Below are 13,877 nucleotides of genomic sequence, written 5' to 3' on the forward strand. Positions count from 1 at the left end.
AGTTAGATACTTTGTATACTACTGTGTAGATTAGTACTATAAGTACAGCTTCATATCGTTTTTTTTTTTTTTTTTTGTAAAAAGTAATTGTGTCACATAAATTTAGTGCAGTAAAATACAATATTTCCCTCTGAGTTTTGGTGGAGTATGAGTATACAGTGAAGGCAATACTTGATTAAAGTACAAGAATGTTGACATGCAGGCTGCAATTTGTTAATGTTTCACCTCTAACTGGAACATAATTGTGTAATAAAAGTGTTTACTTCACCATGTTGATCATTGATTCAAACATGTTTTTTAGGTATCATGATTTTCAGATGGCATGCTGCTTGATAAGGGTCTTTCTCAACTGAAATAGAGGGGCAGAACTTGAAGGGTCATGCAGGCGTAGACGTACTCTCTTGTGGTGCTTTGATAAACTATATAAAGAGTGAATATCTTCCTTTACTGACAGTCATCAGCTGGTTGTTCTTCTCTGTGTCGGCCAATCATCACTTCAGAAAAGGTAATTACATTTAAATTTCTTATCACAATTTCATCGAGAGGACATTTTATATTTTGAGAACACTTCATATAATTATATATATATATATATTAGGGATGCACCATCCGACTTTTTCAGTCCCAATACCGATACCGATGCCAGGGCTTTGTTTATCTGTCGATACCCAATACCGATCCGATACCGTTGCTGAATTAATAATAAACTGTATACCTTCCACCTTATACCTTCCTTCCACCATATGGAAGAGAGTAAAGGCACCAGACCTTCGTAACTAAATATTACTTTCCTAACTAAGACAAAATAACATAGATGTAATGTATTGAATTCTTATTTATTTGTTATTTAAAAAACAACTGTGCATTCAAATTGAAAATAATGTAATCAAACTTCTTAAAATAAATTTAAATAAATAATAATGGGCCACCTTTATATATGTTTATAATGGCTTATTCTACTGTCAGGAGTACATAGAATATCTCAAAAACATGTTAATGTCATCATGTTTACTAAAAGCTTTTATTACTAAAGGGTTTTGGCTCCACGACATTATACAATAACTTTATATGAAGGAGAATCCATGAAACAGTTACAGAAGCTAAACTATTTTTATTGTGCAAACTGCAAAGTAGTAACATAAACTAAAATCGAATGAATACACATACAAACAACTTTAACATTGTTTCCCTTTCAAAACAAAATAGTTGTAAGCTAGTTGTATAACCACTACCTTGCCCACAGGTAAGTTAGGTTGTTGTGATGTTGTACTGGGGGACTGAACGGAGCTCCGCTGTCAGCCTCCTTCGCGGTTTGAATAACGTTAGCAGGTTGGAGGACGTATTTCAGCGAGGCAGGACATCTTAAATCCAGAGTTTTAATCATTGCTCTGAACCCGTCTCTCTCAACGGTCTGTAGCGGGACCGGAGGTGGATTGCGTTCATAATGTTGCTCTACTGCATGCTTGAAGTGACAGGTCTAACGTTAGCACAGTAACACAGTAAGTTAGCACGGCCGAGTAACGTTAGAGCGACGGGCAACAACAGTGGCTAAATTATGTCCGATATATATATATATATATATATTAATCTAAATTATAAACCATATCTATATTATATAACACACTTATAACTAGCAGGATACTTTAATGTGATAAATGGCTCACTGATCACAGTCATTAATTTTCTACATTTATGTCCTTGTCTGCAGTATGTTGACTTTGTTTAACGTCTTTCCACAGATGGCATCAGGCTTTCCATTTGCTTTGTTGCTCTGTTTGTCCATCGGACTGTTGGCTCCATCCGTAAGTAAAAACTATGCAACTATTACTTTAAAAAAAACAACTCAATGTGTTGCACATGAATAATAATGCAGTGGTTTCCCAACCTGTAAGATTATGAGACAGGTATTAAATAATGTTACTAGTTTTAATGTAGGCTGAGTGCAAACTGCAAAGCTGAAACTTTAGATAAGTTTGTTCTGTGAAGCTCTTTGGGCTGCATGTTTGTATCAAAGGTGCTATATAAATAAAGTGGAGTTGAGTAGTCTTGTAATTAGACTGCTCGTGTTTAAATACTTAAAAGATTCAGACTAATTCAAGAATGTCTTTTTGTGATCACAGTGTTATGGACAAACCTGCCCAGGTCAGTACAGTATCTCTGACTCGTTGCTCTGATTGTATTTGACTTGTTTGTTCATATAATGTTATGGAGGGGTTTGTATTGTGTGTGTGTGTGTGTGTGTGTGTGTGTGTGTGTGTGTGTGTGTGTGTGTGTGTGTGTGCGCCTCCTTCCTCTTTTCTCCATGTTGGTTTGTCTTGGTTTTTTCAACTTCCTTGATTTTACTAATAAAGAGGAACTGAAGACATTCTCTAGCGTGCCAGTCATTTATACATTTGGGAGGATGGTGTCCATATCAGTACATTAGGTACCACATGGGGCCATTGTTGTTTGTAAATTTGGAGTGCTGGCAGTAGCGAGAAAAAACAACGGTGTTTCTTTCAGATTCACTGTGTTCACTTCACATGGGTAACTTCCTGTACATCTGCTCTTGACTGATTGCATCAAGATATATTACGTTCTGAAAGGGATTAGGGAGAGGGAGGTTTCTGAAGGAAGGATGGGAGGAGCTTGTAGCAAAATTATCTATCTATCTATCTGCCTGCCTATCTATAAATTGCAGGAACGTCTTTCTGGCTGTGTGTGTGGGCGTTAAGCGCATATCTCTTGAGCCATTAGTCCAATGGATTTCAAACTTGACAGGTGTTTTGCCACGGGCACGGGTAAGTGCACAGCCAAGATATTGTATGGATTAGAAATGCAAAAGATATGGCCACTCCCCCTCTCACATTGAGGACCAGAGACAGAGAGCAGCAGAGCTTTGGCAACTGAAATGTGACATACACCTCAGACCCACAAAAATGTGCAAAGTAGTACTACTTTGGACTGTCTTTTACTTTGAATAATCAAATGACAATTCACGAATTTAAGGACGTATCAGAATCCCACACATTCGAGGCACAACCAGCTACAACAAGTGCAGACAGGGCGTGATGCCACTTATAGGCAGGCTATCTATCTTATAAAGCAACACGTATCTGTATATATGTGTGTCCGTGTTTGGGGGGGAAGGTAACCTGCACATCAGCAGACACCACATGCAGAACACTTTAGAACAGCGGGAGGGGGCGGGGGACTCTTTTGCTGCTATTGTATTAACTTGCTGTGAGCTGACAGACCATAACGTAGCCTAATCTTGGAGATTATTCCTTCAGATAGCGGTGCTATGCGAGCAAATCTCAGAGTTGAACCAGGCAGATACATTAGTTTTCATCAGACTCACCTTGGGTCGGGTTAATTAAATCGCCAAAATAATTGCAAATGTCAGGGACCAAGCAGTAAGACAATTAGGAAAACAGGAGTTTGTTGAAAAAAGTGGGTTTTTATTTACCCCAAAATGCACAAAACAATATAAGACCAAGAACTTAATATATAAACCTCTAAAATAGGTCAACTCAATATAACTTAAACCAAAAACAACTCTGCTGAAATGTTAAATTCGTTAACGATCGGACACAAGACAACACAGTCTGACTCTCTTTTACATTCTGAATCTGCTGCGTTCTCTGTCAGGTAAATACAGTAGTACAACGTCTTCCTCTGATGTAGAAGTAGCCTACACTGTAACTCAGTAGTAGGCTATACAGTGGAGTTGCATATGAAGGGGTTCGGGGTCCTTCTGTAAGTCATTTTGGGGTACAATTTGGTTTTGATGAATTCTACAAGAAGCAATACCACAGGCCAAGCAATCGTAAATACAAAAAATACAAACTGCTACGTAACAAGAATCTAACTTTCTCTTTTTTTTCCAACATTGTCTTGAAGGTTCCTGCCCTCCTGGTTGGACTCCGTTCGGCTCTCGCTGTTTCAGCTTCAACATCCAGAAAAAGACTTGGACCGATGCAGAGGTACAGCAGTTTTATCAAGACTGTCCTGACCTATATTTAGATTTCTAGTGGGGGTGTCCTCTAGTGGCCATAGTAGTTATGACAGGAGCAAAACATAAATCACTTTACTTCCTGCTTTTCTGCCATCATAACTACTATGGCCTTTAGAGGGCGCTGACACTATAAACCTAAATCTCTAAAAGTATTAATACTTTGTTGCAGTAAAAGTCCTGCATTTTCCAAAGTTATGTTAGTATACAAATGAGATTTCCTGAGATCGCATCTGTTAAAAATGTGATTAGGTTTATGTATTTTTCTTAAATGTTTTTAACCTATTATATTGTCTACATTAGACCTTCTGCAAGGCCGCCGGTGGGAATCTGGCTTCAGTCCACTCAGCAGAGGAATATGATTTCCTCAAAACCTACATTCACCAAGTTACCGGTGAAATCGAACGGACCTGGATGGGAGGCTTTGACTCAGTGCAGGTGAGACTTTCTATCATCACAGGAAGTGATGTCACTCGTCTCTAAAGGTATCGAGAAAATGAAATTTGATGAAAGAAATAAAGAACAGAAAGAGGAAATGTACTCTTAATAAAACAACAAAAAAGGAGGATCCTCTTTTGTTTTGACTTTGAATCAATCTTTCTCCTCCAGGAGGGCGTGTGGATGTGGTCTGATGGATCCATATTCGACTACAAAAGCTGGGCTCCGGGGAAGCCTGACAACGTCGGCGGAGTTGAGCACTGTCTTGAGAACTATCAGGGTAAAAAACAACAATATATGAAACATCTTGTCTTTTAAATAAAAATTGAAAAGATGACCTCTAAACTTATAGCAAGTGGTCATATTTTGCAGTATGAAAGATAAAAAGTTAGGCATTAAAACTCTGGAAAATCTCTCTACAGGCAAATGGAACGACAATTCGTGTCCCAAAACACAACCTTTCTTGTGCTCCATGAACCTGTGAGGCCTCCCGCCATCATGATCTCACTACAGCTCATCTATAATCTCTTTCATTGATTCACTTTCAGTTTGTTGTGCAGACAGAAACAGCTCTCTGCTGACAGACTCAGTTTCACTTGTTTATTGTCTGAGGAGTTAGGAAACAATTCACATTTGAGTTTTAACATTAGACGGAAACTGACTCTCTGAGCTGGACAAAAACCTAATCAGTTATTGGAATTTTAATCTAGTGAATAACACAAAATGAAATACAGAAAACATTCAAATACTCTGACATCTTTTCCATTTTAGTTTACTGAATATTGTCTGTTACAAACAGTGTCCACTAATCTCATAAAATAAAACTTAAACACTCATTTGATTTCTCTATGAGAGTTAATAGTCTGATCAATACAACTCTCGTTTGTACACTAAATATGAAGTTCCCTGCGAGCAGACATTAGCTTAGCTTAGCATAAAGACTGGAAACAGGGAGGAACATCTAGCATGGCTCTGTCTAAAGGTAACAACATCCACCTACCAGACATTAGTGGTGACGATCTTCTCATCCAAAATGTCCAAATAGAAAATAAAAGTCCAAATGTTTTCCGAACGTTCTGTGATAGAAGAGGAGTTTCTGGTCTGTTGGGTTCTTTATTCATCTGTTTTCCTTCACTTTATAATCAATAAGCATTACAAAATAAAAGACATATTGTCACAAACAGTGTCTGGTCCTGACTTATTGACTCGTTTTCTTTAAAGTGACAAATAGTTATATAATTGTGAATAATATGTTATTGCCTTTCTTAAATAATTACAATAAAAACAAGCTTAAAGGTGCCCTGCCACACGTATTTCATGACTTTGTGGTAATGTCTGAAGGTCTACCATGGACTCTGTAACCATGGTTACCTTGTTTAAAGCCATTCTAGCATGGTATAGAAAGCCTGCAGGAAGACTCAGCTCGATTTGTGCCAGTTCTCAGTTTTCTTTTTACAATTTTCCTCTTCTATTTCACCACTAAATTCACTTCTGAGACTTTTTTATGCAAGAAATTAACTGTGTAGAGTTTGAATATGGGCAGTTTTACAAAAATGTATGGCCAATTGCACATTTTCTCTGGTGTTGAGAAGCTCCAGTCTGACGTGACAGCCAGTTGGTGGCGGCCGGGATCGTTTCCCTGCTAGCCGGCCAGTGATGCCCACAGACAGTCTGTCAGCTAGAGGTGCCTTTCTTTTCAGACCCTCCCACCAGCCTTTGGGCCAAGTCCAAACTGAAAAGCCAAATGTTAAATCGAAAAGAAAAGGTGAATCTTAAAATGTCAAATGGAAATTGCCAAATTAAAAAGATAAAATGCAAAGGCTAAAATAAAATATATATTTTTTTCTATTTGAGATTTTAATTTAAAGTGCTCATGTTATGAAAAAATCACTTTTTCTGGGAGTTTGGGGTGTTATTTTGTGTCTCTGGTGCTTCCACATCCATACAAACCATCCATGGTGTTCTGAGTGAGATCTGGTTTCTGAATGTGTCTTCTAGCTCGTTCTGAATGGCAAAACACTGCTACAACACACACTAGTTCTGTGTTGTATTGTTGAAGCTTGGTGGATCACCCTCTCTGCAGCTCTCAGCACCTTATTATAATAACAATAATAAAACAATACATCATATTTATATAGCGCTTTACACAGTGCTCAAAGACACTTTACAGAACAGAGAAAATAAGAACAAAGCAACCTTAATATACAAAGATTAAAAGATAAAAAGAAAACAAGATAATAAAATCAAACCTTCACTGTGCCTTGTGATGGATTCACAGGACAGCTTTCGTAGAATCTGCCGGACTACAAACCCTGCTATGTAGACCAGAGCATTTTCCACCAGACCACCAAACCGAATGGGGAGATAACTATGGTCACACACAAGGGCCGAAATGTTGGCGAAAGGAGATGGGTGTTCTTCAGCAGTTTCAGGAGAGGACATCTCCACAGCAGACAGGGACACAGTGTTATCTTGGGCTGCCACATTGCCCGTCTCACCAGGTGAGACACCACACCAAACCATCAGACGGCGGAAGATGGCCTGGAACTGGCGTGCCGATGGACTGTTATTCCAGCCGCCTTGTATGGAAAACAGGCACACAATACATACATTACTCACAAGACATAACAAAGATATTCATTAGGTATATTTTCAGAATTTATTGTAATTAAAAGAACACCAATCCTACCTGACGCTCTGATTGAATTAAATAGGAGCTCCAAGTGATCCTGGCTGAACCTGTAGGTGAGCACATACCGCTGAACTTGAAGCAGTTCAGGAATCATCAGCATCAACGTGTCAATATTGATGACAAATCCGATGACCGACAAGTACTGCAAAAGAAAAAAAGTTGTATTACTCTGATCACGGCGAAACAAGACAGCCCAAGAAAGCACCATGTGATTTTGTTCATTCAAAGCAGTAAAGTAAATTTTCCATCACATCCATCGGTAATGTGTAATCACCCATTCTTGAGTGCCTATCACAGGGGTGCAAACTCACAGAGAATGAAAATGGTAAACAGCTACCAGGGCGGATAGATAATTAGTTTGCATCCATGTTTTTAGGAATGGGATCAGTTTCTTGTTTAACTTATACAGTATACTTGTAAACAATGGAACAATAACTTGGAACAATGTAATTGCAGAACTGGGAGAACTTGGGGAACACATGCAATACCTACCAATACCTACCATTTTGACACCTACATGTACTTGATGTTGTGTAATACATACCATTTAGAAACATCTAGGACCTGAAACACACTGAATACAAGATAATTCAGACATAAACAAAACTTAGTTAGGCGCATCTTAGGAACTCGATGCATAACAGAACGGAGCATCTTAGGAACTCGATGCATAACAGAACGGAGCATCTTAGGAACTCGATGCATAACAGAACGCAGCATCTTAGGAACTCGATGCATAACAGAACCGAGCATCTTAGGAACTCGATGCATAACAGAACCGAGCATCTTAGGAACTCGATGCATAACAGAACGCAGCATCTTAGGAACTCTATGCATAACAGAACGGAGCATCTTAGGAACTCGATGCATAACAGAACGGAGCATCTTAGGAACTCGATGCATAACAGAACGCAGCATCTTAGGAACTCGATGCATAACAGAACGCAGCATCTTAGGAACTCGATGCATAACAGAACGGAGCATCTTAGGAATCTTAGGAACTCGATGCATAACAGAACGGAGCATCTTAGGAACTCGATGCATAACAGAACGGAGCATCTTAGGAACTCGATGCATAACAGAACGCAGCATCTTAGGAACTCGATGCATAACAGAACGGAGCATCTTAGGAACTCGATGCATAACAGAACGGAGCATCTTAGGAACTCGATGCATAACAGAACGGAGCATCTTAGGAACTCGATGCATAACAGAACGGAGCATCTTAGGAACTCGATGCATAACAGAACGCAGCATCTTAGGAACTCGATGCATAACAGAACGGAGCATCTTAGGAACTCGATGCATAACAGAACGCAGCATCTTAGGAACTTGATGCATAACAGAACCGAGCATCTTAGGAACTCGATGCATAACAGAACCGAGCATCTTAGGAACTCGATGCATAACAGAACGCAGCATCTTAGGAACTCGATGCATAACAGAACGGAGCATCTTAGGAACTCGATGCATAACAGAACGCAGCATCTTAGGAACTCGATGCATAACAGAACGCAGCATCTTAGGAACTCGATGCATAACAGAACGCAGCATCTTAGGAACTCGATGCATAACAGAACGGAGCATCTTAGGAACTCGATGCATAACAGAACGGAGCATCTTAGGAACTCGATGCATAACAGAACGGAGCATCTTAGGAACTCGATGCATAACAGAACGCAGCATCTTAGAACGGAGCATCTTAGGAACTCGATGCATAACAGAACGGAGCATCTTAGGAACTCGATGCATAGGGGGAACAGAGTATCGTTGAACTCAGGTCATGAACTTAACAAGCACTAATATAATAGACCTCTTGGATCGGTGAAGGGGTGTTCCATCTTTTGTCACCAAAGTGAGCAAGTACTCCCTGGCTCTTGACAAAAATGCTTTCCTCTCCATCCAATTCAGAGCACCCAAGGGAGCATTGAATCCTTTGGCACGAGGATTGCGTCCATTCATTGTATCAAAGAGCCTGTCAATAATCTATAAAGAAATATCAGCATCTAAAATCACTATCATTACAGGGTTTCATTAGGTATCACATAGTTGAAATCAATACTCCTCTATATAAAATATACAGAGAACACAGTACATATTTCTAAACTGCTCAACAAGTAAACATGCAAGTATTAGTATTTGCTTGACTTCCTTCTTTCCATAGGTATGCTTTGTACTACAGCAAATTTCACAGAGCTTTACCACTCCGATGAATTAAAAAAAAAAAGTACTTGGTTCTATAATCACTAATTGTATTACCTCAATGAATTCTGCCGTTGCCTCACAGTCCTTAAACTGAAAGTACCCAAGATCCCTCATTGCGCGGAGAGCCACTGACACGGAGCGACTCAGTGTCTGTGCAGCCAGGGATACCCTCATCTTGTGGTTCTCAAAGTAGACATGTTTGTCTGTAATTTTATTGGCAGCATGAAGTCCATCTTTTTTTTTGCACATCATTGAGATGATTGATGTACTTCCAATTGATCTGTCCGGTGGTCGTTGCAATTGGACTGTATGCCTGCAGAGTAAGAATCAGTCACTGCTCAAACAAGTACAAACAGCAAAATGTTGATCATCATGTCCAGCTATAACTGTGCAAATGGATAGACAACAATATTTAGATGTAACTTTTAGCAGCAGAGGCATAACTTGTATAAATAGGTCTACAACGATCATAATTTACCTGCAACATATTACGTGCCAACTTGAGCATGTGGCAAGCGTCCATCATTACAAAAACTTTCTCGCCAGTCACTGGATGCGAGAAACTGGTTTGAAGCGGCTCTCGTGGGTCTCCCTTCAGCTCACACCCAAGTTGGTTGCACATGCTGACATTGGAGGCATGCCCATCCATTGTAACACATACCACCCGAATGCCCCGTGCATGCAATTCCTCCAAAGCATGACTGAGAAGGACCCTTTGTGTTTCTGGAGAGAGAGACTTAGTCAGGAAGTAAGCTATGGGAGCCTTCCAATGTCCTCGTAGGCCAACCACCATGAACACATGAGCCTCAGTAGCAAAATCAGTCTCACTGATTCCATCACCCATGTCTACAAAACCAGACATTGACTGGGTATGTGTATTATATTGCACATGTTTTCTGATGGACATGGCATCCAACATGAGTGAAACACATCCATATTTAGCCTGATCTTCTTGGCATCTTCTCTCCAGCATATCCAGCATCATCTTGTTCAGACCAGGCTTGGCATCCACCGAACGCAACCACCTGTAAAACAATTGAGAAGAAACTATTTAAGCTATTTGTTTGCATCAGTAATTTCCAAAAATTCAAATGGACAACATTAAGCCTACCTTTGTAATGTATGTGGATGTGGGAGGGGAAAATGTTGAGTCTCTCGGAGGTATTTGTATGCCTTTGGACCATGTAGATGGAGCGTGAGCGCAAACTCTCTATAGTCCTTTGTGTACTCATGACACTGCTTTGCCATGAGGTCTATCTGAAGATCTGAAATGTTACGATTTAAAATGAATAAGTCCCCTTCAGATTAAGGAGTTTAATAAATAGAGTAAGAACAACATGTACATGAATTTCAAAGTGCTAATTTTGTCTTACCGGAGTAGAAGCTTCTCTTGGAGCTCTTCATAAATGAGGTTCTTTTCCCTCAAATCCCCCAAAAGACTCTTTACTGTGGTCTTTGCCCTCTTTTCTCTGGCCATGGCATTCTTCTTGTCTCGCTCCAGACTTTCCACTCTTGCCAAGGCCTCATTGAGTCTGGTCTTAAGAGCGGTAGGAGAAGCAGGCAAGGCATAGCCATGATCCTAGTAGAAAGAGGGATGAACATGGTTTGAGTAATGTTTCACTTCACAAACATCACTTTGACACCACTAGTTTATGACTCACATTCTTTCTTATAGTCATCACCTGTCAAAGCCACTGCCAGCACCATGTGTGTGTGTGTGTGTGTGTGTGTGTGTGTGTGTGTGTGTGTGTGTGTGTGTGTGTGTGTGTGTGTGTGTGTGTGTGTGTGTGTGTGTGTGTGTGTGCGCGCCAAGAATGCATGTTCAATGTCTTCAATTGTGCGTGTATGGGTTTATTTGTGAGTGTGTTTAATATGAGTGGCAGCAAAAAAGTGCAGGATCATTATGATATGATGTTAAAAGTAGAAATATTCACATCATTAGGCTGAGGTTGTGGGTGTGAGGTTGACATTTCTTGGGAATCCTGAGAGGCCACGGACAGGCTTTCTTCAGCTCTTCTGGAGGTAGACGTAGCCCTGCCCTTTTCCAACTAAAATAAAGAAGCATAATTCAATCAGGAGACACGTCGTTTGCAGATATGCAAAGATATTTATTGTACAACTGTATGATATTGAATGTACAAAGTCTTTTGGAGATTGGACTCCATCGAAATAATCTTCTTAAAGGGGTACGGAATAGGAACATAACCCCCGATGGAGCCCAGACACTGGTGGCGGTGGTGAAGAGACCAGAGACCGGACCGAAGAGGTAACGGAGCGGTCAGCCGGAGAAACACAACTACCGGAGGAGGCAGGGGAGGAGGAGGGTCGAGCGCTTTGCCTGAAACGACAGCTGACAGCACAAGAAGAGAACAGATTTAAAGCAGAGTTGTAAGGCTGTGATTGGTCCTTGAATCTTGTGGCCAAGTCTGATTGGTTTAACTGACACGTCACTTCTTGAACAGCTGATTTGATTTAAGAATGAGTAGTGATTGGGGTAATGACGTCTTCCTGAAAGAATTTGCGCTGAGCTTCATTACATAATACAATATATATATATATATATATATATATATATATATATATATATATATATATAAAGGGATAAGCATCTCACCCTGCCCTGTGATTGATAATAGAATATTTACATTTATGAATGCTAAGAGCCTTATGATGATACACCTACTCTTTGGAGGTGAACTGGGAAGCTGAAGACGGATGGAATAACACCATCTCGGAGTCGAACAATCTGACCTGTCCTATCAAAATCTCCTTCCTTGAAATGGTGACTGCAAAGCACTGAGGAACAAGTGGCAGTACTTCTTCCTCACATCTTTATTCTTGGGAAACCTTCAAAATGAAAACAGAAGATTTGGGAAAGTCTACACAAAAACAATTCACAAAGGAGGTCAAGCTTATTTCTTCCTTCACATTTCTTAGAACATTTCTTCAACAAAACTCCTATTTTGATGCATATCTGTTGATAATTAACCAAAGTTGCTGAAATTGTGAATAAGCTTGATTGCAAACCATTCTACTGTCAGATGTTCTGCTGCCTTTATTTTAAGTAATTGAAGTGGGTATGAGACATGAGAGGTATCTTACTTTTGTTAGGGTGAATTACATGTGAATAATACACAGTGTTGGGAAAGCTGCTTGGAAATTGTAATGAGCTAAGCTATCTGTTACTCTGCCATGAATAAAGCTTCACTACACAGAAGCTACCACCTTGTCAACTTGTCACATGTAGCAAGCTAAGTAACCCAAACACAGCAGTAGGCTGGTTCACTACATAGGAAGCTACTTTAAGTTGTGCTAATTTCACATGACAAGAAAAGTGTAGCTTGTGTGGCCAAGATACTTGATAAATAAAGGAGTTATAAGCTACTGAAAAGTTACTTGATTCAGGAAATAGTGAATCTACCACCAAAATACTAAGTTACTTGCTAGCTAAGCTACACGTAGCGACTGCCCAACACCAATAATACAGTCTGTGCCGCTTGTTTAAAATTCGATGGCCGATGTTATACCAGTACTATTTGTTTTATTTCTAAGAATAGCATTCTTGTGTCCGTTGTAATCTAAGTCAGTGTCATGGAATATGACTGATTAAGTCTCAGTTATAGCCGGGTGAACACCGGCCGGTGCAGTAAACATAGCCTAGCTAGCTGGCTACGATTTCAGTACAGTAATATCAAAGATCCTTGCTCCTTCTCAACGCTCTGGTAATATTATATTCACAAAATACAAACAACAGTACGGTAATGTTAAATCTTACTTGTGAAAAGTAATCCCCCGAGCCGTGTTTTCAATAGTCCGCCGATTTGAGCAGGAGTACGATGCACAATGCTCTGGCATCTTGTTTCTTCTGTTGCTACCGGTTGCTACGCAACTAGGAGTACGACCGGTCCAAGATGGCGGCCGCATTTCTTGCGCCCAGCAGCCAATGCGGCGTCTACTCTATATTATGTCTATGTGTGCGACTGCCAACAAAGATGTTACAGCAGTGAGAGGTCTCACTCTGTAGCTAAAACAGAGACCTGAACACAGGGTGAAAAGAGGAGCTGCAGCAATGTGTAGTACAAAAAAAATATTGTGTTTTTTGAAACCATTTTAACCTATTCTGGTACAACCTTAAAATACAATTATGAACCTGAAAATGAGCAGAATACAGGTGCTTTAAGTATTTCCATTTAACATTTTGAGTTTCATATTTGATGTTTCTCTTTTCTTATTTCCATTGCGATTTTCAATCAATAAAAGATTGTAAAAGATTTCAGTTTAAGCATTTATATTTAAGCTTTTCATTTTAAATTTGACTTTTTGCATTGCACTTTACACTTTCAAATTATGATTTTACATTTCAACTTTGCTTTTTCTTTTTAAATTCAATTCAATTTTTTTTTTTTTTTTTTTTTTTATACTGTATAATTAATAATCGAGCGAGAGTAGAGGGAGGCGGTCCAGTACAGCCCGACCCGGTTGGGGGAGTTCTAGCCCGACCAGGCACCTCTCTTTAACCTGCCTCTCTTAAGTTATGCTATTACAATT

General features: G+C 39.6%; 1 protein-coding gene and 1 long non-coding RNA gene across 2 annotated transcripts; one reads left to right on the forward strand and one right to left on the reverse strand.

Moving 5' to 3' along the window:
* Positions 1–359: 359 nt before the first annotated feature.
* Positions 360–5,613, forward strand: LOC114563889 (galactose-specific lectin nattectin). Its single transcript, XM_028590858.1, has 7 exons — positions 360–505; positions 1,740–1,802; positions 2,121–2,142; positions 3,883–3,965; positions 4,298–4,432; positions 4,604–4,712; positions 4,855–5,613. The coding sequence occupies exons 2-7, from the start codon at positions 1,740–1,742 to the stop codon at positions 4,914–4,916; spliced, it is 474 nt and encodes a 157-aa protein (XP_028446659.1). The 5' UTR covers positions 360–505; the 3' UTR covers positions 4,917–5,613.
* Positions 5,614–10,797: 5,184 nt separating this feature from the next.
* On the reverse strand, positions 10,798–12,160 carry LOC114563891 (uncharacterized). The gene is made up of 3 exons (XR_003693697.1): positions 12,013–12,160; positions 11,264–11,377; positions 10,798–10,908 (listed from the first exon to the last, which is right to left on the reverse strand). It is a non-coding gene; the product is annotated as an uncharacterized LOC114563891 (long non-coding RNA).
* Positions 12,161–13,877: the final 1,717 nt, after the last annotated feature.

Source organism: Perca flavescens, chromosome 11 (assembly GCF_004354835.1).
Source record: "Perca flavescens isolate YP-PL-M2 chromosome 11, PFLA_1.0, whole genome shotgun sequence".
NCBI lineage: Eukaryota > Metazoa > Chordata > Actinopteri > Perciformes > Percidae > Perca > Perca flavescens.